This window comes from Dermacentor albipictus, chromosome 1 (genome assembly GCF_038994185.2).
Source record: "Dermacentor albipictus isolate Rhodes 1998 colony chromosome 1, USDA_Dalb.pri_finalv2, whole genome shotgun sequence".
Lineage (NCBI taxonomy): Eukaryota > Metazoa > Arthropoda > Arachnida > Ixodida > Ixodidae > Dermacentor > Dermacentor albipictus.
Window position 1 is genome coordinate 387,354,799 of NC_091821.1, and position 26,983 is coordinate 387,381,781.

The following is a 26,983-nucleotide window of genomic DNA, read 5'->3' on the forward strand; positions in this document are numbered from 1 at the left end:
GTAGGGCACATTATTAGCGAAGGCGATCAGCCAATACAAAACAGCACTTGCGAATAAAATGTTTTGCGAATTCACCCGAGATTTTTATCTAGTAAAATTCTCCCTCATTGTTGACGCGACGCATCCTACGTTGCGTTAAGCGCCGCAGTGTCACATTACATTTTCCTTTCTCATACTTTGATGGTGCGAAATTCAAAGTTCAATTAGCGCTTTGCGGGAAAATTACGCCCTCCCGAAGCAAATACGAGAAACGTGATTCACTACATTGCGTGCTTGGGCCGGAAGTATCATAAGTTGATCTAGGAACCCCTATTTCGAGAATTCATTACAGCAATAATGTGGCATTCTACTGTTTTCTGTGATATCTATATTAATTGTAAGCATAAACGTAATCGTGAGAACACGTCTAAACTTAAAAGGCCATCCTTTTCCGTAGCGCAACGAGCCTATTTCCATTATAAGCATCTGCGGATCATTGTATGAAGCTCTGCTGCTGAAGGAAGGTCACGAGCTCGATTCTTAGCCCCACCGGCCACGTTTTCGATGGTAGACGAACAGGCACGTACCCAGGATTTTTTTTCGGGGGGGGCCCACCACCTCCATCATCATCATCACCATCATCATCATCATCCTGTCCACTGCAGGACGAAGGCCTCTACCTGCGGTCTCCATTTACCCCTGTCCTGCGCCAACCGATTCCAACTAGCGCCCGCGAATTTCCTAATTTCATCGCTCCACTTAGTGTTTTGTCGTCCTCGATTGCGTTTTCCTTCTCTTGGTACCCATTCTGTAACCCTAATGGTCCAACGGTTATCTAACCGGCGCATTACATGACCTGCGCAGCTACATTTTTTCCTCTTGATGTCAATTAGAATATCGTCTATACCCGTTCGCTCTCTGATCCAAACGGCTCTCTTTCTCTCTCTTAACGTTATGCCTAGCAATCTTCGTTCGATCGCCCTTTGCGCGGTCGTTAACTCATTCTGAAGTCTCTGCCCCATATGTCAGCACTGGCAAAATTCACTGATTGCACATCTTACTTTTCAATGATAATGGTAAGCTTCCAGTCAGGAGCTGGCAATGTCTGCCGTATGCGATCCAACCTATTTTTATTCTTCTGTTAATTTCCTTCTCATGATCAGGGTTCCCTGTGATTAATTGACCTAGGTAAACGTACTCCTTCACAGTCTCTAGTGGCCGACTGGCGATCCTGATCTCTTGTTCCTTTGCCCGGCAATTTATCATTATCGTGATCTTCTGCATATTAGTATTCAACCCCACTCTTACCCTCTCTCTGTTAAGGTCTCCAATCACTTGTTGTAACTCGTCTGCATTGTTGTTGAATAGAACAATGTCATCGGCAAACCGAAGGTTGCTGAGATATTTGCCGTCGATCTTTACTCCTAAGCCTTCCCAGTTTAATAGCTTGAATTCTTCTAAGCACGCAGTGAATAGCTTTAGAGAAATTGTGTCTCCCTGTCTGACCCATTTGCCTATAGGTATCTCCCTGCTTTTCTTGTGTAGAATTAAGGTAGCTGTAGAACCTCTGTATATATTCTTACGCGAAGGACGAGTCAGTAAGACGAGAAACTATTTACAGATTATATTTACAACAACGGTTGCAGCGCTGACCGTTTAGATTCACAGCGTGAGCCCAGTTCGTTCTCCCCCCTCTTTTCTGGAGTGATGGCGCCCACGCACCTCATTCAAACAAACAAATACCACACGCATGTAGCAATATTTTTCAAGCTTTTTACGTAAGCGTTCTGTAGTCCTTGATTACGTAGTGCCTCTAGACTGCTGGTATCTCTACTGAATCAAATGCATTTTCGTAATCTATATAAGCCACATAGAGAGGCTTATTGTACTCTGCAGATTTCACGATAACCTGATTGATGACATGGATGTGATCCATTGTAAGGTATCTCTTCCTGAAGCCAGCCTGTTCCCTTGGTTGACAAAATCCTGCGTTGCCCTTATTCTATTGGCGATTATTTTGGCAAATATCTTATATAATACTGGGAGCAAGCTAATGGTCCTATAATTTTTCAATTCTTTAACGTCTCCTTTTTTGTGGATTAGTATAATGTCTGCATTCTTCCAGTTTTCTGGGACCATTGCAGTCAATATACACTTCGTATAAAGAGCCGCCAGTTTTCCAAGCATTATGTCTCCTCCATCTTGGATTAAATGGACTGTTATTTCACCTTCTCCTCCCGCTCTTCATCGTTTCATGTCTTGCAGGGCCCTTCTGACCTCATCGCTAGTTATAGGAGAGTTTCTGTATCCCGTTCATTACCATTTCTAAGTGAGGTATCGTGACTCTTCTGGGTACTGTATGCAAGTCAGCTTAGAATTTTTCCGCTGCTTTTTCTGTATCTTCGAGATTGCTTATGATATTATCCTTTTTATTTTTAGTGCATACATCATGGTTTGTCCTATGCCAGGTTTCTTTTTTACTGATTTCAGGCTGCGTTCATTTTTTTACGGCTTCTTCAGTCTTTCTCATGTTATAGTTTCGAATATCAGTTATTTTCGCCTTGTGGATCAGTTTTGACAGTTCCGCGAATTGCGTAACGCTGTGCGGCCACCAGTCCCATACAACCGCGTAGAGCGCAGGACTCTGCGATTCTAGACGTACTGCGCTCACCGAGAAAGGTTAGAAAAACACCCACATAAGCACAGCAGAGAAGTGGCTACGTGAGGCGGTTCGACCGATAACTGTAGAAGCGTCATTCAAAGCAAGTAATTATTCTCCACTTCCGGCGGCGTTTCCTCTACTTCCTTTTTAAATAAAAAGATGTTGATCCATAAATATTCTCATAAACAACGGTTAACATATTTGGTTGTTGCGTTGGCTCTCTCCCTCAGTAGATCTCTTAATTTCTCAACTCCTTGCGATTTTTGTTTCCCGTTTCCAATTTTGCACGAAAAGTGCTATACAATTAGGGAAAAACAGACGAGGTAACGGGCGACAGTCATCTTGCTTATGGGTATAAGGGTTATTGCAGGGTTTCATGATGGACGCTCTTTCACATTATTTTATTTCCCACCTTATCTAACCCATATCACGTGTATATGGTTCCGGGCATCTGCCAGCGTCGCGGCGAGCCGTAACTCAAGGAAATAATGAAGCAAAGGGAAAAGTTAAACGCAATTGGCGTTTTTTCCGGCCGCAACTCGTTCCATGAGAGTATACAGACCAGCTGAGTAACAGCCGCATCCCTCTCCTGGTCCCAGGATCAGCCTAAACAAAGAAGGTTAAACTAACAAAAGCAACAGCTATGCGCGTGACGGTTGAATAGATGATGACAACTGAACGCATATCGAGTTAATCTCGCGGGTGCGGAATCTATGAGAAAACTGCCCTTCACATTACAAGAGATGCCGATAACTACCGCCATCTAAAAGGAGTGAAAAAGGCAGCATAAGGCTGACCGATGAACGGCTGCCAAGTCTCAACATTGATCTGGCGGCGCTTGAGGAATGTGTGAGGAGTGGTGGCGTGGGTGGGGAGGGGGGTATGCCACTTGATTTCGGGGGGGGGGGGCCCGGGCCTCCCCGGGCCCCCCCCCTGGGTACGTGCCTGTAGACGAATGTAGAGTTAGTCGACTACAGCTCTATGGGTGCAAGGTAATGGACCGCAGGTTGTCAAAATTAATCATGAACTCTCCAGCGTTTTTCATAGCCGCAACGTAGCTAATCCTAATAAATCAACCATTCATTCATTCATTCATTCATTCATTCATTCATTCATTCATTCATTCATTCATTCATTCATTCATTCAAGTCGCCTTCACATGAGCGGGCTCTTGTCGTGTACCTCAAGTACGACTGACACGTATAGTCTCTCTTTAATTAATTTTGCTTTATTCAGGGGCGTTGACTGTACTTTATAGAACACTACAAATTTATGTTTTCCCCCACCACATTCTGGTCAACTACTGAAGCCACAGAAATTGGACCGAAAACTCTCGCTAACCCGTCCAGCCCCTGTGAATATCCTTTGAAAGACCAACACGTCAAACAGAAAGCATTCAGCGCCCCATCACAAAAACCTCACCTAAACAAAAAGCCAGCAATTTTCCATCAGGTGATGAAGTCCTTATAGTAGGAACATATACGGTTAAGTCTCAGTGAAGCATGACGAAATTGCAGGCTGTCATTACGCTATACGGCCCCTTCGTACCCCCCCGGACGCTGATATATTCCACTATATTAGCCTAATGAACTGGTCGTGATCCTCATGTCATCGCATTTTGGAACTTGCCGTGGAATAGGTCGCCGTTCTCGCGATCAGGCGCGTGATTTAATGACGGGCACTTCATTCCTCAGCAGCCAAAACATAGGCGGAAAGGACCAAAAAACAAAGAAAAAGAAAGAAAGAAAGAGTGCTGCTCCTACGCAGTAACGAGGCCTACCATGCCCAATTGGCGATCCACGTTGCTCGGGAGAAAATGAGCGCTGAGGGCAACCGCAAATGACGGAGCCTCTCCAGCTCACCTCTCCAGCTCCAGGGCGTTCCTTCTGCACGACTGCCAATTTAGGGCCTCCGACTAGAGCAGCGTAAACGCCTGTGGTTGAGGAGAAAAAAAAAATGGACATGATTGGCACAAATAACCGCCTGAATCTGTTGACAAACATCAACACCTTACAGCTGCATCATGCTCTAACATTGATTACGTGCATAGCCGAGTTCCAACCACCACGTGCTTCAAGATACATCAAAAGTGAGAGTTGGACGAGTTGTTGTGGTTCCATCTCAACAAAAAACTGCACGAAAAAGACGTAGACGAGCTACAGAGAGCGCCCGTGTTTGTCGTTTCTCTTTAGCTCGTCTACACGTATTTTTCGGGGAGCTTTTTTTTTTGTTAGGACCCCTCCACATGTCGCCGTGTACATCAGCTGTAAAGCTGGGAACCAAGCACTGGTTGCTTGATGGGATGTACGAGTACGCAGCATGGAGTTGCCGCAAATGAGGGGAGAGAAATGGGGACGGCAAAGTGAATACAAATAATGGAAAGAAGAGAGGTCGTGGAGTCTTACAAACATCGTGCATAAGAAATTGCGGCAGAACAGATCTCACGATGACTGTCGATGGTAGTGCGTTAGCACTGAATCGATGTAGCGGCGTAACGTATTGCCACCACCATCAAAACGAGTTGTGCATGAGGCGCGCACTGCAGCGGGATCCCTCTCTCGCACTTCCCTAAGTACACTCAGCGCCATCTAGCGCCGCCGCCGCGAAGCCTGCGCATGGCCTCCGAAATGCATGGCGCGCTGGTGCGTGCTAACGCTGGGAAACGCGTCATGCGGCAACCGGGCTCCTCTCTGGCGCTTCCTTCTGAACACGCTGCGCCATCTAGTGGCACTGCCCGGAAGTTCGTGCCTGGCCTCCGAGATGAGAAGCGTAGGGCACCGGTGCATGAGAACGCTGAGGATTGCTCCTTCGCTTGCACCACACACAGTGGCACATACTTATGGGAGCCCAAGTTAGCGAGACGTGCCTTGAAGAGCGGCACAGACCTAGAGCATTAGTGGCGCAGCTCGCTAAGGCCTAGGCGCGAAGGACGTTCATTGAAAAGCCGCACCTACACTGTGCACTTACCCGCCGTGGTTGCTCAGTGGCTATGGTGTTGGGCTGCTGAGCACGAGGTCGCGGGATCGAATTCCGGCCATGGCGGCCGCATTTCGATGGGGACGAAAACACCTGTGTGCTAGATTTAGGTGCATGTTAAAGAACCCCAGGTGGTTGAAATTTCTGGAGTCCTCCACTACGGCGTGCCTCATAATCGGAAAGTGGTTTTGGCACGTAAAACCCCATAATTATTTTTTTACACTGTGCATTTGTGACACAGCCTGCTAATGCGTCGGGTTCTACTCCTTGAGGAACTTTTGTGCTGTTGGTTCGATACCGCTCAGCATCGGAAAAATTCAAGGGATCTTTTTCGTTATTGTAGAGCAGCACACTTCCGGTGGCAACGTACCTGTTTACACAAGTTGGCGTCGAGAAAGTCACCGCACCAGTAATGCGGAACATGTGCTTTCGTCTCCCACATACGCCAAGTTGTGTTTTGGTCCACGTTCATTTGAGTTTTCCTCGTTATTTCAACATTTCAATTAAGCATAGCAGTTAACTTTTCCCACATTTTGTCTGGCTCAATGGTCTGTTTTCTTTATATTGCGGTAAATAATAAAAAATCGAGCCCTTCGGAATCACCTTTATTTTTCCCGCTAAAAATGTAAAAGAAAGAAAAGAAATAAAGCTATGGAGTGGATGCACGCACCAGTCCTTACGGCCGACCTCGCCTTTACTTTCCAATAAAGGAGATTCTTGTAGAAAAAGAGATAAAATGGAGCCGACTGTATTCATTTTACGAGGTCGTAAAGAGAACAGAAACGCCATTCACAGTGAATTTTTTTATTTCCTCAATACACCAACGCTATCGTCTTATACTTCATAGATTATTGAATTGGGAAGATGTTCTTATCCCCTTCCAGTATTTCTCTTGTCGCTCTTCGATTTATGTTTTTATTTTTTCTCTCGCTGGGTTCGACCGTCAAGCGCCTATTGTCGATGCGCCAGAAGCCCTCGACGTTTGGTGCGGCAGCTACCAATCATTTTTGCGCAACCGCTGCTTCGAAGCCTAAGAGCGCCGTCGTCAGATCTTCGAATGAAATGGCGAGAAGTAAAACAAATTACCGTTTGCGGAAAGAGCCGCGTATGATACGGCGTGCCAAGAACAGATTGACCGAGAGGTGTTTGCCGGATTAAAAAAGAACAAAAAGAAAAGAGAAACGACCGCACCGATCGGCCGCTTTCTTTTGCGGCCTTTTTCATCTTCTGTTGAACAGACTCACACGACCCTTGAGGAGCGCGTGTGCCACGTGAGGCGTACACCTCGGTTTTTTTGCCCTAAGCAATGCTTGTCGGTTTTCCCATTGGTTTTCTACCTGTATCATGCAACGCATTCCACCACACACAGTTGTGCCACTCACTCGTTTTAATTTATCGTGATGTCATCCTGAACGCGGCGCCTGGTGGACAGCGGCCGAGCAAGCGATGTCTCATGTTAGAGCGAACGTTGCGACAAAGGGTCTGCATAGGACTCGGTCAAGTATTTGTCTTCGTCAACTTCCTCTGAACCCACGTCCTGCACGATGGCTGTGCGGTATTAAAGGGTCCCACTCTCGAGCTCGAAGGCGAGCGTGGGGTTTCCCTCTCGCCTTCGCTAGCTCTCCCCCAAGAACGCTCTCCTTCTGGGCCAGTACAATTCTTCAGAAAACGCGCGCATGCTGCGTCAGTACTGACTTTCGCGTGGGCGGTCTTCTCTGAAACAGCCCTCAACTTCCGCTTAGCAGGGGACGTATTGTGGGACGATCACTTTGGGCGATACTATCGCCGTCGCGTGACGTAGGGCTCAAAAAGCCAATCAGCTCATCCTGTTTGGCTTAACCAGCCAATCAGCGTGCGCCTGATGGCCGAGGCGCCTCCGGTACTCCGCGCTTTCCCGTTACACGCTGTTGCCGCCCCACGCTCTGGGCTGAAGGCAGTAAACGAGGTGAAATTGGTTCACTGCGCGTGTCGAGCACGATGACACGACAGGAATGAGCGGCCGTGCGAGAGAGAGAGATTCTTGTTTGGGAAAGAAGAAACATGGGGTAAAGTGCAGCACAGTAACTGTCTCTCAGATGAGGACACCTCAACCGCACTGCACCGGGGGGATGGGGTAGAAAAGAGTGGTTAAAGAGACAGGGAAGCAGCAGCAGTGGTCGAAACACCGTAGGCGTGGGGAGGCCACATTGCAAAAACGTGATTTGCCGGTTACGAACTGTTGTCTTTCATGTATGAACCAATCGGCAGTTTCTGCCCTATAGTCATGTGCATAATAAGCCTTCTGGCGTCACGATGTGTCAAAAAATAAACCGCGTAAGCCTGAAAAGGAGTGCGGGATTTCTTTCCTTTTTTTTCGAATTAACAGCGGTAGTTAACTCACCCTAAAGAGGATATTGGTTACAGAAGAACATAAGTGGGCACTTCTTGCTGCTCGTTCGGTTCGTCGCCTCTTTGTTTTTCTTTCATTGCACATTGATTTCAGTCACTTTATTTTATTTCTTCTTTATTTCTTCCTTGTGAGTCTTTACTGCGTCCTTGTATGGATTATTCATGACCACTATACTCTAAACAGGATAATTTCTATAGAGTGGCTTTTTCCTGCTATTTATAGGGAATCCGTTTTCCTTGCCTTAAATAATTTTAGCGGCCGTGTAAGCTTCGCATGTAAGCTTCGCATGATAGGAACGCCCGAGCTAAAGCTTCTTCTTAAGAGGAAGCTTTAGCTCGGGCGCTCCTATCTAAATACATGTAAAAGGAGAATTCGCGTTTTTGGGCCACCACTGCACCAAATTTGACGAGGTTCGTTGAATTTAAAAGAAAAACTTAAAATCTAGTGGCTGTCGGTTTCAAACTTGTGAGTTGGGTCGTACATTTTTAATTAAAAGGTTGGCCATTTTTTTTTTCAGAGTACTAAACTATCCAGTTTACAACTCTGTAACTCAACACAGAAAAATAATAGTACAATTTTGCGAATCGCATCTAACAGTACACCTAAAGCGGACAAAATTGATATGTTACACATGAATATAAAAAAAATTTAGTAATGTGAAAATACAGCTTTTGCAACACCCTTGTATCCAACGTAACAAATTCACCTAAGATGTAAAATGACATCGAATTTGTCCGCTTTGGATGATCTAATGGATGCCGTTTGCAGTACCGCGATATCTGTTCTTGATGCAGAGCTATGAATTTGTAAACTTCATGCTTCTATTGTTTTCAAGCGGTCGAACATTTGAAAACCTTTTTAACAAAATTTAAGCCCTAAGTCGATATTCCGCTTCCAACAGTCACTATAACTTAAATTTATCTCTCAAATGAAATAAATTTGATTAGAATCGGTCCAGGGGTTGTCTCAGAAAAACGTTCTTGCGTTTTACATATATTTGAATAGGCCGGGTCGGAGTTGGGCCCGAGCTAAAGCTTCCCCTTAAAGTTTAGCGTTGTTTGCCGGTTTGTCGTCTTCGAAAGCCTCACACACAAACTCCTGGCACGTATTGACGTAAACCTTCTCACGCCACAGCTGCCCGCAAGAGCACGCGTTCGCCGATTTTTACGTTCGATGTACCATTAGCGAAGGCAACCGACCAACGACAAAAAATCTCTTACGAACGCAATGTCTTGTGGAATCACCCCTCCATTAGGAAATCTCTGAAGAGGGGGCAGAGTAAGTAAAGGAAGTAAAAACGTAAAGAAAAGCTCGCGTGTTTTGAAGAGTGAGATCTCAGGGTACTTCCTTCTACGAACACTCCCTCCCCCCTCCCCTCCTTCAATGCCTAGCTTCATACGGGACTTTAAACACGGCGAATTCTGCTCTTCCGTTTAACGCGTCCGAGGTGTCACGCATTCGGAGCCCTGCCGTCTCAAAACATTGTTGCTATAGCTTCAAGAGAGCCTCAGGACGAATCAGATAAAAGCTGGTCTTCAGTTAAGGTGCGCTAGAGAGTGTGTTTGCCAAGGCTGCGAGTAAACAACCGAGACGCGCTCGGCAGTTTTCTCTAGAGACGCCATCAAAAAAGCACCTCGCTACCAAACTCGCGCAACTTACGTACGTTTTTTTAAAAGCGAAGCAAGCGTAGTGAATCCCCTGAAGAAACCTCGGAGTATAAATACTCGGCGTCTCATAGCTTAGGGGGAATAATGCTGCCTCTCTTTTCCTGATCACGAGTCGAAAGTCTAAGTTTCTTGAGAAGTTGCGCTAGAATGCAGCATAGGACGGTTTCGATCGAGTCGTCGAGGAAATAATCAAATGGTAGCCGGCGAAAGCCATGTGCTTTGACGGGCGCCTTTCAGTATCACCTTTAAACATTTCGACGGCTCTCTTCTCGTCTCGTTTTCTTGTCTTTTGAAACAAATAATCCGAAAGATACAGATACAGCCCAAGTTCTGATACAGTGAATTTCTCACGTTCCGTGTCTTTTGAGAGGGCTCGTCGGGCTGCCGGAAGGGGCTGATTTATCAGGACACGCGAGTGCTTCTTTTCTTTCCATTTTATTTCCTTTTTTGTTTACGTGTCCTGAAAGAACAACTTGATACACATGCGTGCACAGTTTTGTTGTAACTTGGATGCCAACTTTATATTTGATAAGCCCACTGTACCACCGCATTTCGAGTTTGAGCCAAACTCGTTTGGTTGACGAATCAGCGCTCAACAGACCAAACCACGACCCAAAATTAGAACGGGCGAGCACTTCTTGGTTCGTCTTCTTGTCGATCTGCCACGCACTATTTTGTCAATCACGAAGTCGTGCAGGCTCGCCCAACTTTATCTTCGTGTGCTTTACTTGTCGTCTTGAATCACCGTCAGCCGGTATTTCATCGAACGTAAGCAAATGCGAGCAAACTAACGCACTGACACACCCGACTGACCTTTCTTCTTCGGTCTCTTCAGGGTTGCTATAAGCCATCACAAGAAGCGGCCGAAGCTGATGAAACAATTGCCGTGGGCAAATATAGACGTAGTCACAGGTATTCTTTACGAATCAGACATGCTTCAGTGGGAGTCTACGATTCGCTACTGCTCGAACATAACTAACACGGTAATAGGAAACAGCGCCAAATTTGAGCCCACAGCCAGTGATCTTCCTGGTTCCTGTGTTAAATCAATATATCTTCTATGACGGAGAAACATCGAGCACAAGAAACATATAACTGGAAACAGCATTAGAAACAAGCAACATATAACTGTAAACGAGGCTGAGGCTGAAGCTTACTAAAGGCTAGCAGGGTTCAATGTTTCAAAACAGATAAAGTTGTCTCTTTCATATTTGTTCAGAGTGTACTTCGTTGGTTTGATAGATTGTGCAGATATATATGATATAAAATTTGGTCCAGACAGCACGCTGTAACTTTTCGTATTTCGGGCTCACACTGTAGGCATGGAATGACCTAAGATCTTATAGACATCAAGTCATACGTAATCGCAATAGCACTTTTTTTTCACGTAATCTCTGCAATCCTCTAGTTAAACACATTAGGGACTAAGAATAGAGTGAACTGCGTATCAGGGGCTAACCTACTGGGATTGACCTTTATTACAACACTTCCTTCCAGAGAACAAGATACGAATTTGAGGCTCCCAGTCTTAAGGAAAAGATGGCGTCAAACATTTTTCCCCACGAGTTCGCAACTATACCACATTCACTCGGCCGTCCCTTTCTCTAATGCTCCCGAGCGCCTTCCCCATCGGCAAAATTCGCTAATATACTGCGTCCTGCTGCACTAACGCCTCTCCCCGCCCCTCTGTCGGTGGTGAAGTGCCACCTCAACAAGCAAAGATGACTGTGGGTATCAGTCGTCATTTCATAAAGGTTTTATGTTATAGCTCTACCCTCTTGTCTCAGAAAACTAATCTAATGCGCACATTATTTACCCTGTTTTCAAAGAACACCGATGCCTTCAAGAAAGCACCGGGACTGCTTGAAAGGCTGCAAACGCAGTGAGGCGCCCTTCACTGCGTTTTTGCAGACAGACTACATTTCACATAATAGTTTCTGTTTTGTTATTTTCTCTCCACAGCCCCCTTTATCGCAGTGTAAAGTGGCCAACCGGACCGTTACTCCTATTAAGTTTTCTCCGTGGAATCTCATATTTTCTCACATTTTCATCTTCTCGCAACCCAGTCTCCAACGAGAAGCTACAGCACAATGGCTCCTTTATTTCAGTTAATTTATGTCCATTAGGGCAAGTGCTGCGTGTAACTTCTGTTTTGTATTTGCGCTACAAAAGGGTAAAGAATATTTGCTCCTTTCTATAAAGTCACTACAGCAGATGTTGAATGCGAAAACATAGTCGCTTGCTGAGCTGTCAGGAGCTGCTGACCGGAGACAAGCCACGTACGATGATCTAGAGACATTCTACAATGGCTGCACGTCGCTCTGTGGGCCATGCACTTTGAACGAATATCTAGAATTACTTAGGGCAGAACGTAGATCCTCACAAGCTTGCAATTCTATCTCGCGGAGCAACAATGATTTCTCAGTTTTTAAACAACTCGTTTCTCCTTTGAGCTGCTTCGTAAGTGCCACAAGTTCAGGAACTCGACACGCTTAAGAAAGCGTGATAGGCTGTGGCGATCTCTTTATACGCAACTTGTCCATAAACTATTTCTAGTATCGGCTCTGTCAAATAGGCCAAATTATTCTTGCCTCCAAGTCTACGCGAATGTTTTAGGTAGAACCAAACAACTTGCAACCCGAAACTCGTCGTTGTGCTCATCGCCTTTCAGCTGCCAAAACCCGCGATTCACTGAAAGCTGAATAGGTCCCAAGCTGGTGCCAGAATATTCCCATTCTATGCAGGCAGGCAGAAGGTAACCGCGATACGTGTTTTTACAAGGGGACTATCTTATTCCGAGGAAACGAGCAGACCTGCGCGTTTATTTGCGCGACTATTTCATTACGCTCAGGTCTCAAAGGATTACTTTCGCATCTTCGCATCATCACCCGAATCGTCCAGGTGACCCGTCGGATAAGAATGTACTAAAATGAAGAAGCTGGTATTGTTTTCACGCGGATATCAATAAAGACTGGCAGCTGTTTAAATGTGTTTGTTTAAATGAGCTTGTTTCCAAAAAAACATCGCTTGGACAGAAAACGCGATCAAAAATAACGTACAGCGCAAAAGACAAGGACAGCGATAGACGACATACACAGCGCTGACTTCCAACAAGATTTTATTGCGTTGCCACATCGTGTGTATATATACAAGAAGAGATATGCACAGAAAATGTACGGCAGTCACAGGGGGTGTCCTAACAGCAAGTCATTGAACTATGAACATGGTCACCTGAAAAAATAAAACTTAAGCATTACGATTACTATCTGTTTAGAAACGCGACTTCACCAGGGGTCAGCGCGATTGAGGGCGCACTAACGCACATACTGCCAAGTTTTCTGATGAAATCAGCTTCCACAATTTCCCTGGTGAGCTGTGAGCAGTGTCTCGCTAAAACTTGCGTATCTTCAAAGAACGGCACGCAGCCGCAGGCCCGGCAATGAATGCCCAAGTGGCCTTGTACAGTGCTGCTCACCTTCTACTTGAAATCAACTTACATCTCATGGAATGAACAAAATTTCATACAAAAGAAAGGTGTTTGTATAGGATCATGTCTTGCGCCCGTACTAAGTGATATTTACCTAGCTCATCATGATCGCAATATTCATGGTCACCTAGCCGCGTCCCCTGTTGTCAAGGTGTGCAGGTTTGTGGATGACTACCTGATATTTATTGATTGCACTAATCCCACTTTTGAGCCTGCTGTTTCTGAAGTCTTGGATATCTTTAAGAAAGAGCTGGAGCCTCTAGAACTTACGCATGAGGTCCCCATCGATGATTCCTTGCGCTTTCTAGATCTCAGGCTGAGCCTTGCTAACAAACATGTGTGCTGGTGCTTCGAGAAGTAAGAAGCCACTCTTGCCCTTTTGTCTCATTAACAGCCTCAATAAATCGTGCCCACACCAGATGCAACATAGTCTTACTGCTCAGGTTGATCGTCTTTCTTGGGCTGGTTACCCTGTGGCCTTAATTTCAGCCATAGCGGAACAGCTTCTGAGGCGCACAAAACGTGATGATCCCGCTCAATCAGGGAACCAGCAGGCTGAAAGACGCAGGTTTGCAGTGCTGCCATATGTGCATGATGTATCCCATAGGCTGAACAAAATTGGGCAGCGTGCAGGGATCACAGTCGTTTTCTCAGCCCCGGAAAAATTGGCAAAGCTCTGTAAGCGTGCAAACGCGCCTAAATCGCATCAGAGTTGTTGTTCTGTCGGGTACAGAAGGTTTGTGACGTGCACAACTAATGTAGTCTACCAAATTCCCCTGTCTTGCGGCAGTAAATATGTAGGACAGACGGGCAGGTGCTTAAACGATCGACTAAGAGAGCATTGTAACAACGTCCGCCGCACTGTACAAGGCCACTTGGGCATTCATTGCCGGGACTGCGGCTGCGTGCCGTTCTTTGAAGATACGCAAGTTTTAGCGAGACACTGCTCACAGCTCACCAGGGAAATTGTGGAAGCTGATTTCATCAGAAAACTTGGCAGTATGTGCGTTAGTGCGCCCTCAATCGCGCTGACCCCTGGTGAAGTCGCGTTTCTAAACAGATAGTAATCGTAATGCTTAATTTTTATTTTTTCAGGTGACCATGTCCTTAGTTCAATGACTTGCTGTTAGGACACCCCCTGTGACTGTCGTACATTTTCTGCGCATGCCTCTTCTTGTATATATACACACGATGTGGCAACGCAATAAAATCTTGTTGGAAGTCAGCGCTGTGTATGTTGTCTATCGCTGTCCTTGTCTTTTGCGCTGTACGTTATTTTTGATCATGAATTACCAACTAGCCCAAGCAACCACCCTAGTACAGAAAACGTGTCATATAAAAAGACGTGCACTGACACTGCCATCTGCCGGCCACGATATACAACAGATCTTATCGTTTAGTCTGCCCGATCTGCCCTTTGGAGAGAGTCAAAGAAGGTTGACGTGTCTTTGAATTCAGGAAAAAATACATCTCTTTCAGCTAATGGCACATACATGTCATAACGCTTACATGGAGTCAATACGTGCTGTGTACGCATCCAATGATGTATTCGAGTGTGCATCCGCGCATACTTTTTCTGTCCCATTTCTGTCTTTTATGTTTGTTTCGTGCATCAATTGAAAAATTATTTAAGCAATTAACATATCGTAATTAAATGTTGACATGTGGTGAGATACGCGTATAGTCTTGTCAGACGTCCAATTTTACTTTAGATCGCAAATTATACTCAGTGTCAGCGCTGGATCTTGATTCCTGTTGTCTGAATCCTGTTCTGTGTCATGTCTGTCTTTATCTGATCATGAAGAAATGCACTAACGATAGCAAGTTATAGTAAATGTTTGCACTTTTCATGTCATCTTGTCCAAAACCTCTTGCATGCCATATACCTAATGGTGCAAGAAAAAAACAGCAAGGGAAATGAAACGAAAGGGTGGGAAAAGACGCTAAGGTGTGCATCACAGCCGTCATTCACTGAGTGCGTGTGCTTGATAAATGGCACTACAGGCTTAGATACCGCAGTAGAGTTAGCGGCTCCATCATGGCGCATAGTATATGCGCATTGCTAGCGCAAGCTCATCAATAGACAGCTGAATCAGTGACCGAAGAGCAAGAGCACATACCTCAGCGCCACCGCTCGCAAGAGAGACCTGAACTAGTTAACACAATACCATTCAGTCGGGGTTTTATGCGTCTGTCTGTTAACACCGAAGTTTCGTACTGGGCTGCAATTTCTACAATCAAGTAAAACAGAACCCAGGGGAAGGTAAACTCCTTGTACCTTCTTCACGCGACAAAAATGAGGCGGGAATAGCTGCATTTGTATAGCGGATTCCCTTCTTGGCCGCGCCAAGTATTAAGGCTTACGCAAGTATTTACGTAAGGCGTGCTAAGCGCAGCGTTCTTGTACGACCACAGCTAGCTCCTGAGCACCCTAAGCGCATAATCCCCTCGGTTCTCACCTCATCATCCAGGACATTGGTGCCGCGAAAGCCGCAGTCATAAGAAAGTGCCAAAAAGGTTGAGCCACCGATAGAGATGCAAAAACGCGCAGAGTATCAGCGAACAACACAACACCGGCGAATGACGCACGAATTCCTCCACGTGTGGGCGTTCTGTTCCCGTGTGACAGCCTAATGTGAACACGAAGAAACGCAAGAGCAGACGTTCACGCCTCGATTCGGAACAGACAGCGCAACTTGTATTTGAAGGCACCACGCGCATACAGGACCGCTCGATTAAGACAATGACTCAACCTCCGCAATCTGCTGATAAATCCATGCACTGCGTAACTCGGAGGTACAACGTTTTTGTACACCCATGACTTTTCCGGACGTCCTCCTTAGTACTACTTGCTATTCTTGCTCGCCTCGGTTTAAGGGGCGTCGAGCGCAAGTTACTCGTGCGTTACCCAACAGAGAACAGCTGGCTGAGACAGACAGGCAAGACGATGTATAATTCATCCCAACGGAGAGTCTGAAGGTGCCACTCCAAATTGCGATGGCTGGTCTGAGGAGAGGAGTAAGGACGGCAACGTTGTATACTAAAAAAGATCAGAAAAAAGCTTGCCATGAACGCCACAAACACTGGATTAAGTACCTCTAATGACAACCTAGTTCTGTAAAAGGCGCTATGCTGAGAGGAAATGCTTTGTCTCGCTATGTCCCGATAAACTCTTGCGCATGCATAGTGACTCTAGTATCTGACGAAAAGCGTCTGACTCCGCACTTCGTCTGACTTCGTAGTTACTGGCTGCTCTTGCCTGAAACTAAACGCCAATGTACTATTTTCCTATAATGGACAAATCTAGACAAACTGCACCTAAATACATCGCGAATGCGCCGTGTACGAAGACAACTTCTCAACTCGTAAAATACAGCGCAGAGTCGTAAACAGCCCGCACCATTTGTGAGTAAGACAGTTTTATTTTCTTGGAAGATGAGCTCACCTTCCTCTGTGACACATTGTCAGGCCAGCACTTCGCTACCGTCTTTGCTGGGAATGTTCATTATCGCCGTTATATCAGCGCCAGCAGTATCAGACAAAATGGCGCTACACATTTGAAACGCCAGCCTACTTGTTTGTCGTCTGCCGCCTACACTCACAGCAACCGCAGTGTAGGAAGCGTACTTTTCATGTTACACTAAGCTATAAAAAATGGCTTCGTGTAGGTAGGCGGAGCTACACTTTTTTACACAAAGTAGAAAAAATATGGCGACTTCCTACACTAGCTACAGTTGTGTAGCCAGTGTAAGTAAAAACGATGGCCCTAGTGTGATTTGAATGGCGTGAAAGAGATTTGCAGTGGCGTACCGCTTCCCTAGGCGGCACGCAAGCACCTTCTTGCAGTATACAGCCCAACGCTTTCGTCACACATCTTCTGCACTGATCTTCAGAGCGCTCCGAACGAGAACGCACCCGCCGCTTGCGCGAGAGAAACGGTCGACGTCATCGTCGTTGTCGTTCCATAAATAATGACGCTGCCAAGAGAGGCGCCAGCGGCCACTTGGCTTCACCGTCACTTTTCACCGCTTATCATATTTGCCCGGCTGTATGCGACTATGCAAACGAAGTATATAGCCAGCACGTCTGCCAGTTCCTTTTTTTTTTTCGCACTTGTCGTCTGCTTGCAGTGACGAGCTTCCGCCTCCTGGGAAACCTTCACCGTGGCCTCCGAATTTGTTGCTGAGCATGTTCCAGTTGCCTCTCCACTGACGGGCAGTCGGAAGCCTCTGTCTCCGCACGCAAACTTTCTTACTCTTCAGGGAGTTGGAGCGGGAAGGATGCTTCGCAGGTCGTCTGCTGCGCTGCAGTCGCGTCTGGTTATCCGCTCAACGGCTGTCTGGACGCGTTCGGCCGTACACGGTGCTTTTTTCTTTTTTTTTTTCACACGACGCACGACTCCCGCTACTTCTGTGACTGTAGGAATGACATCTTGCCCAGAATGCGCTATACGAATATCCGCCATATTTGCTAGCTCCTGGCGCCGCATAAATAAGGATGATATATGTGGCTGCATGGCGCACCACGGCGCGCGAAAATCACACAATACCGGATGCAGGAAGGTCCGTCGTAACGGTTCTTCTGTAAATGGCGTTGGGAAGTCCCTGGCAAAGAAAGCCTCTCAAGGAGTTGCAGTTTGCGCTGTAGTGTGAAAGCGTAACAACCCGATGTCACCAAGTCGAGAGACGCATTCTCCCGGCTGTTCTCGAGGATACTGGGAATGAAAGTAACTCTTCGTATACAATAGAGTCGTAGTGGCCATGCATAAATGCTAAATGATGCAATACACGAAGACAACAACAACAAACAAGAACTGTCCAACATGATTACTGTGAGCGATCACTTGTATATTATGTAGTTACAAGTTAGTCTGGTAGTAACTGCAATAAACAGACGTCCATGCTTACATATGTAATTTCATTTCCACATCACGCAGCGCTGTGACCCAGGCAATTAAAAACAAGGGAGTAGATAAACAACGAATATTCTCTAATTTTGTGTCCCGGTACGAATCAAGCAACATATCTGTCGACAGCCTGTGGTGTTTTTTCAAAGAAACGGTCTGGCAATGCATGAACAATTTTGTACCTTGGAAGCGAAGACAGCGACGTACTACGAATCCTTGGATAACAAAAAATATTGTTCGACTGGGAAGAAAAGTAAAAAAAGCAAGTAGGCAGCACCGGCGACGCCCCTCTGCTGATAGTACCCATAATTTATCTGAACTGCGAACTCGACTAAAGCACGACATCAAGAGGGCAAGAGACTATTATCAAAATGTGTCCTTAAAAAGTTTTCTTTCTACATCCCCTGAAAAATTCTGGCGACATCTATCTCCGAAGGAAAAGAAATCTATCGCGAGTCTCCTAATTAACGGCATGGCTAGAACTGATAAGAAGGAAATGGCTGATGCACTTAACAACTACTTCTGCTCGGTGTTCACTGACGACGATGGTATCGCTCCACATTTTTTGACGTTTGAAGCAGTATCACCAATTGATGACATCACTATCAGTGAGGAGGGAATACTATCAATTTTACTCAAACTAGACGTCAAAAAATCATCTGGAATAGACGGAATCCCTATCGCTTTCCTACATCGATATGCTGAGTGGTGCGCAAAATTCTTATGTTTAAAATTTAGGAAATCGCTGTCACACGCCGACATTCCTAGTGATTGGAAATGCGCCAGAATAACTCCAATACCCAAAAAAGGTGATCCTTCTATTGTTACCTCTTATAGGCCAATTTCTCTTCTCTCTACTTGCGCTAAAGTACTCGAACACATCATTTTTAGGCATATTTCCAGCTTCATTGAAGATAACAAGATAATCGATAGTCGCCAGCATGGTTTCCGACGCGGAGTTTCTACAAAAACGCAACTACTAGAGAGCATTCACAACTTTGCCGCAGCGTTGGATAAATCTGGTCAGGTTGACATCATATTCCTTGACTTCGAGAAAGCTTTTGATCGTGTATCGCATCCTAAACTTCTTTCGAAACTAAGACCTATACTCAAAAACGATTCCCTCCTTAAATGGATCGCAGCATATTTGTCTTTTAGGCAGCAATCAGTGTCCATCGACGATGTCAGTTCAGATTCTGCCTACGTTCATTCAGGTATCCCCCAAGGTTCTGTTCTTGGGCCATTATTCTTTTTAATCTTCATCAACGACATTGCTCAAGACATACCGGTAAAAATCCGCTTATTTGCGGACGATTGCATTCTATATAACGAAATCCACAGTTCTGACGACCAGGTTTCTCTTAACAAATCTTTAGCCCTAATATCAAGTTGGTGTACTTCGTGGCAGATGCAAATAAACCACAGCAAAACGGTAGCGATGAGACTTACGCGTAAGATGAACCCACTCATTTTCACTTATAGCATCAACGGTAACAATCTATCTGTAGTTCCAAGTTACAAATATTTAGGGGTAACTATTAAATCCGATCTTCGATGGAATGATCACATCACATACATACACAAGAAAGCCATGAGACAGCTAGGCTACTTACGGCGAACACTTCCCAAAGCTTCAAGCGATGTAAAACTTTTGGCCTACAAAACGTATATAAGACCAACACTCGAATACGCTGCAGCAGTGTGGGATCCGCACACAAATATAAATATAAGGAAACTAGAAAGCATTCAGCGAAAGGCAGCTAGATTCATTTTTAATTCGTACAGCAGCAAAACATCGCCGACTGCTCTATTAACTTCTGCAAATCTAGAATCCCTTCAAACAAGACGGTACCGCGAAAGGCTAAAAACATTCTACATGATATACAATGATAACCTTGGAATCGACAAAAACACGTACTTGAAACCTCTTACGCAGCGTTCCACTCGTTCTTTCCATTCAAAAAAAGTTAGCGAAATTTATTGTAGAACCAACACTTACATGAATTCTTTCTTCCCCCGTACCATCCGTGATTGGAATCGTTTGCCCAGAGAAATAATCGAGAGCTCTTCTGTTGCCACTTTCACTGCCGCACTTCAAAATGTGAAATGATAGTGTCTTTTCACCAATGATCTAGCAACGTTTCATGAAAGCGTCGCACTTATCTCCTGCTTTTCTTTATTTTGATGTTTTTACAGTTATGTTTTCTTTATATTGTGCATCGCATTGACATGTATAACGCATCGAACCAAATACCTTTTTTTTTCTCTTGTTTCCTTCACATTGTCAATTGTTGAGCAACGCAGTTGTCAAATATGTCTTGATGTGTATTCATATATCTACTATTGCGATATGATGTGTGTTCATATATATAACACTTTACCATTTGAAATTATATAATTCAGTTCCGTACTTCGCACAACATTCACTTTTTCTCCAGTTCCATTTGTACCGAAGAGTAACCCTCTCCTGCTTAAGGCCTGGAATTCAGGCTAGCAGTACTTAATAAATAAATAAATAAATAAATAAATAAATAAATAAATAAATAAATAAATAAATAAATAAATAAATATTACACTCTACTGAGACAAGTGACGCAAAGTAATCAATCTGCACGCCACAGTATCGCTGGGGTCAGGGGAGGTTGACCTCTGCTAACAAGGAAGCCAAGAACAGGAATGCTTGGTCAAATAGCGTGGCTTAGCACTGTTGAGTTAAAGAGATGTTTTTTTTTTTTCTCGGTCACACTGGAAAGAAAGATTTGCGCATCTGTGCAGCTCTAGTAGTTTGGTAACAAACTTGGACTGCGTGAAGCATTGTTCAAACATTCTCGCATTCCCAGATGAATCAAAATGTTCCTTTTTTTACGCCTTTCGTATTATTTTTTTTTTTTTGAGAGAGCTACACGCTTACAAAAGTCGGAAGGCGAAGAACTGCCCTTCGTTTGCCGGGGAAAGGGGGGAGGGGGAAGGCAGCCGCTGAAGTATGAGGCCTCCACCTCTATCACTGTTCATTCTCTCTTCTCACCCGATAAATAACCGCCGCAGTAACATTGGTTATGGCGTTGCACAGCTTAGCTCGAGGTCGAGGGTTCAATACTGGCCAGGACGATTGCATTTCGATGGAGTCGAAATTCAAAAAAAAAAAAAAAAAATGCTCGCGCACTTAGGTTTAAATGCATATTAAGAAAGCTCCAGCTTCGGAGTTACCCACTATACTCATAATCATATCGCGGTTTCAGCACCTAAAAAAATAACACCTACAGAATTTAATTATTTGAATTTTCGCTAGACACATAAAAAAAAGGAAGCTCGAATCGCAAGTCCCTCCTCCAGAAAATACAAGTGAAACCCAACTGCTTCAGTCCTACGTCCGGTGCAAGTTTGCTCCAGTCGTGTGCAGTAACTGCGAGCAATGTGCTACGCTGGGCTAAGTTTGCTGAACACGACGTCGCCTGATTGAAACCTTCCGTGCAGCTATTTTTGGCCAACGCTCTTAATGGGCGTGTTCCTCCCGTCAGTCTTCCGTTTTTCTGCGCTTCTTGCCCCCACGAGCCAGTGTCGAGTAAGTTCGGAAGCGAACGACGGTAGACCAGTTCCCGATTTTACCCCTCCGGGCGCTGTTAAAAGTTTCGAGCCACAGTCGTCCAAACTCGATTCCGAGAAAATAAGACGATTGGACCGCACCGGCGGGGAGGCGCTCTGCTCCCACTGTTCGAGAGAAGGGCGGATTCGCGCCAATGTTCGGCGTTTCGTGACAGCGGCAGAGATCCGGAGGTTGAAAGTGCGCGAATTGAAGGAGGCACTAATTGAGCGTTTTCGAGCAACTCAAGCAGCCTGTTTCCCTCGAAGGCGGGCACGTGAAGCGGAAATGGGAAGTTGCAACTCGCTAATTGATTGGCTGCCATTCTCGACTTGGCGCTACTGCACCAGAGGCAACTCAGAGGTCTCAAAACGGCATGCTATGCACTTTGTCGAGGATTAACGCTAATAACCTGCCAAATGTGCCAAGCTCGGCGCTTCCAGCGAAGTGTAGTGTAGAATATCTATGTTTGAGCACGTGTAGGGGGAAGTGGGGGGTGGGGACTTGGGTAAAGGGGGCACGTTTCTGATGTGCGGCTGTGTGTTTTCTCGCTTGCTTTATTTTTTATTATTATTAATGAGAAATTAAGTAGAGTTTGGCACCATTATTGGCTCCGGCTTCCCCTTCTCGCTGGGCAAGCATAACTAAACCCACAAAAAAGTATTATGCACTGGTGACAGTCACACAGTGCGAACATTTACAAAGATTTCTCCACACAAGAAAGCGAAAAGACAACTGGAGACATACGCAGTTCGGGAACAAGTGAAAGTGTGAAAAAGCGTCTGAAAAAATGACGCACGTAAGTTGAGTTCATATTTGCACAACAAGACACATCAGATGTAAAAATGCCAGACATGAGTTATACCCATACAGCATACTATACAACCTACGGTTAGTCAGATAAAATGTCATGGTGGGGTCAACCGGGATACGTTTTGTAAGTCCGTAATATACCTGTCTTTTCCTAAAGAAATTTTGAAAGTCACAAGTGCTCTTTTTCTGTTCTGTAGCGCTATTTCTGGCTATGGGCCATATATATATACATATATTCATATCATAAGAAGCCAACAAACACTGACACCAAGGTCAACATAGGGGAAATTACTTATGCTTAATCAATGAAATAAGGAAACGACAAATTATTGGAAATGAAAGTGGATGAAAAAACAACTTGCCGCAGGCGGGAACCGAACCCACAACCTTCGCATTTCGCGTGCGATGTTCTACCAATTGCGCTACCACGGCGCCGTTTCTCGTCCACTTTCTTTGGTGTTTATGTGTCCTAGGAGAACCCTGGGAGGGTTAGCCAGCGCCACCACTCACAGACCTTGGCAGCTGCCGTGGAACGTCCTTTCTGCCGCAGGCGTCACGAGAACGTGATCTTTTTGGGTGAAGGCAACTGGTCAATAAACCCACACATGCTCCCTGAAGTCATCAATGTTGCCGGATTCCAGACCCTCGTTATGTAATAAACGAGGAAGGAAGGAAGGAAGGAAGGAAGGCAGGAAGGAAGGAAGGAAGGAAGGAAGGAAGGAAGGAAGGAAGGAAGGAAGGAAGGAAGGAAGGAAGGAAAAAGTGGAGAAGGAAAGGTAGGGAGGTTAACCAGTTTAGCTTAACCGGTTTGCTACCCTACACATGGGAGAGGGATGGGGAGATTAAAGATGGGGAAGGGGGAGAGGGAGAGAGAGCACATAGCACAGCACACACAGATCGTCCGTTGGAGTCCATCAATCTGGCATGGTACGCGACATCACTCTCAGAGCCGCTTGTCCAATCCCGTCTCTTTCAAAAACCGAAGTAGTCCCTCTGTCGCCTTCACCTGCGATGTCTTCTGTCGGCGGCATGTGAAAATCGTGTCGAGGGACAATGGTCTACTGTCAAAGCGCGCTAGAACAGATGCCAGGCACTGTCGCTGAACATTATATTCAGGACAGTCGCACAGAACATGTTCCAGCGTCTCCTCGCAATAAACAAGAAGAAAGGGGGTTAACCGAGGGGCCCAATTTTAGATCGCAGCTCTTTGGCGTCCGTTCCTGGGTTTCGCGTCGTCGTCGGCGTTGTCGTCGGCCTCGTAACCAGCTCCTCCCCCCTTTCATCCCCCCAGCGCTAGCAGCGACCGACTGATACCGCTGGATGCCGCTGACGCCGCTAGAGAGTCAAGATAACGTGACTGCATAGAACACCGTCGCCGCCATGCAGAAAGAGGAGGAAAGGGTCCCCCCCCCCTGTTCTTGTGTGGCGGATAGGGTGCTCTTCAGTTGCCGACGCGCCGGTTATTTCACGTAGGCCCCGGCACGTCGACGAATACGTGACCACCTTCCCACGGCTAGACCTGGTTCTTAGCGCTGCGGAAGCGAGGGTATCATATTGTGTCGGCATCGGCGGCGTTGTCCTTGAAACCAACTCCGCAGCTGGGGTTGACTCACTATCGGCGTCAGCGGCATCAGTCAGTCACTGCTATCTCTTCCCTCCTCCCTTTATCGTGTCCGCTTGCTGCGCGCGCTTCTGCCCCCATCGTTTGCCGCTGGGTGTACACGCCGCCCCCCTCCCCCCTCTTCCTGCGAGTCTCCGGTTGTCAAAGCGCCGGCTCGAACTTAATTCCTTTCTTCGCTCCTCCTCCAATGCAACCCCTGTGCGGTGGAAATCAGAGAGCCAGATCGGTGGCGGCGGATCTGTATATGTGCACCGCCCGAGCCGAAATTGCCGCTGCCGTTCGCCACTGCGAAATTATCTGCCAGTTCTTTCTGAGCCATGAGCGAGACGACCGATGGAAGTCCTCCGTCTGCTGCTGCTGCTGCTGCTGCTAAACGAGCTGCCAGAGCAGAGGCCCAGCGCCGTCGCCGTCAGAATCCAGAGGTGCGTGCCGCCGAAGCAGAAGCTTACCGTCGCCGCCGTCGAGATGCGATTTCTTTGCCTCAATCTATCGAAAAGGTGAAACAGCATATTTGCTGCGCTCAAATTTCGCATTAGGAAGTAACGTAATCGTCGGTAATGTTTTTATTAGTCATATCATAAGAAGACAACAAATACTGACACCAACGACAACATAGGGGAAATTACTTATGCTTACTAAATGAAATCACGAAACGATAAATTATTGGAAACGAAAGTGGATGAAAAAACAACTTGCCGCAGGTAGCATGTGTAGCATGTATGACTTACACTGTCAAAAGCTCCATTAACGCCTGCAAAGACCGCGATTGTCATATTTCAACAGCTACGTTCATGTTTGAGTCTTGTGACAATATCCATGACTGCACCCATAGTGCCACGCCGCTTTCGGAACTCTGCCATATCATCGGATATCACCATTGTGTTTTCACACCGCCCTTAAGTCGACATTCCACATTCTTGTCCATTATACCGCACATAGAGCTTGTCAGGCGTTAAAACTGATGGTAGCGCTAAAAGGGACGAACACACGGTGAACACACCGTGTGTTCGTCTCTTTTAGCGCTACCATCAGTTCTAAAGAATGCCTCACCAACTAGCCCAGCACCAAGTTTTATTGTCAAGCTTACTGGCCGGAAAGAATCCAGACAAAAAGGGGGCTCTTATCAGGTTTAAGAATCGGGAATACGCGTGCGACTTTCCATGAATCAGGAAGGTTGTCATTTTAGCCAGAGGTAGTTAAGTAACTCTAAGAGTGTAATTCTACCTTCTGGCCCAAGGTTATTTAACATCATATACGTAACGCCTTCTGGGCCTGCAACTGTCCTTGTACGGCATGATAGAATTGCCCATTCCTGCTCACCTAATGTAAAGTACCAGTAAAGTTGTGGGTGTTCTGACAAAAACATAAGCCGACTTTCTGGTCTGAGAGCCCTACAGAAGTAACAAACTGATTACATGTGCTTCATACGTCAGGCCTCATTATCAGCGCACAAAATTAGTCCACAATGATTACGTGTGCCACGCTACGAACTATAGCAAGGGCTTTCTCATATGTGCTGCTTACGTGAATACGTTCTAAAGATGAGACTCCTTCATGACTGTGGCTGGTTGTGACTGTCAATGATAACGTCTTTCTTTCTACTACCTTCTATTCCTCTTATCCCCTTTCCCCAGCACAGGGTAGCCAGCCGGTCGAAAAAGTGGCTACCCTCCCTGCGTTTCCGTCTACTCCTGCTTCCTCCTCCTCCTCCGCTCTGCTTCGTCCAGGCGCGCTCGTGGCATGGCGTCACAGTCAATGGTAATTTAGGTTGACGCTTTCTCTTGTCCAGACGACAGCCGCCGGTATGCATAACGGCCTCGTATAGCAGGAAAGACACTGTACTACTGAAGCTCAACTTCTGCATTATATACAGAGCACGTGGAATTGTTACGAGCAATAAAAACAGCGCTAAACGACGGGACGAGTGAAGGGGCACAGACAACAGCTCTGACTAACAACCAAAGTGTGTTTATTCCGTCAGTCAGCATATATATGCTCCGCCGCTATCTGAAACCTCCGCCGCTATCTGTTTCAGATAGCGGCGGAGCATATATATGCTGACTGACGGAATAAACACACTTTGGTTGTTAGTCAGCGCTGTTGTTTGTGCCCCTTCACTCGTCCCGTCGTTTAGCGCTGTTTTTATTGCTCGTAATCATGAACCAACCAGCCCAAATGCGTACTCTTTTGCAGTGGAATTGTTGCTCAGATGCAACGCCTACCGGAACCGAACTTGTATTCTTTCTGCCCTTAATTTGCGGTGCGAAAGCTAAGAAGCCTTACTTTACGCTTCATCTCACGAGAGGGTGGCACTGAAAACGGCGTGCGCTGACTTCTGCGCGGAACACTGATTGCGTGTTTGACTTATACCAGAATAGCTCACTTATACCAGAATTTGTTAGTGCTAGCAGGGTGAGTGATACCTGCCTTTACCTACATGAATGAAACCCACACGAGTCATTTCTCAGATATTTAAGGGCCACTTCTCGTTTTATAATGGTTAACACGACGCCTGGTGGCGCAGTGCCTCGTAAATTGCTGCTGTCAGTTTCACTGCGACCGGCAGTACCAATTATCCGTCGCGACAAATAACCGGAATGCTGCAGCCAGCGCTCCGGTTATATTTCGCACCATTTTAGTTAAACTAGGACAGCTAGCACATTATTTAAAGGTTACCGTTATGAAACTGCAGCGTAGGCACTTTCTTTTTTTTTTTTCCTTAGAAGTCCATGTGAAGGTGCTTGTAAGATTTTTGTCTTGCGAAAGATAAAAGAGAGCAGTGTCTCCTCTCGGTCTTTATGACATGGGCTTTAGGATAATAATAATAATATTTGGGGTTTTACGTGCCAAAACCACTTTCTGATTATGAGGCACGCCGTAGTGGAGGACTCCGGAAATTTTGA

The 26,983-nt window shown here is 45.9% G+C and overlaps 2 protein-coding genes across 10 annotated transcripts in view; one reads left to right on the plus strand and one right to left on the minus strand.

Moving 5' to 3' along the window:
- Positions 1–26,983, minus strand: part of LOC135902476 (uncharacterized) — an 867,879-nt gene that overhangs the window by 604,895 nt on the left and 236,001 nt on the right. For all 3 annotated transcript variants that reach the window (XR_011511382.1, XR_011511381.1, XM_070531982.1), the window contains exon 3: positions 4,422–4,574. Coding sequence is in view for 1 of the 3 variants with exons in the window: in XM_070531982.1 (XP_070388083.1) it covers positions 4,422–4,574 (153 nt within the window). In the remaining 2 variants the exon portion in view is untranslated. The remainder of the gene's footprint in view (positions 1–4,421; positions 4,575–26,983) is intronic.
- Positions 1–26,983, plus strand: part of LOC135916969 (calcitonin gene-related peptide type 1 receptor-like) — a 333,393-nt gene that overhangs the window by 179,497 nt on the left and 126,913 nt on the right. The gene's annotated exons all lie outside the window — the stretch shown is intronic.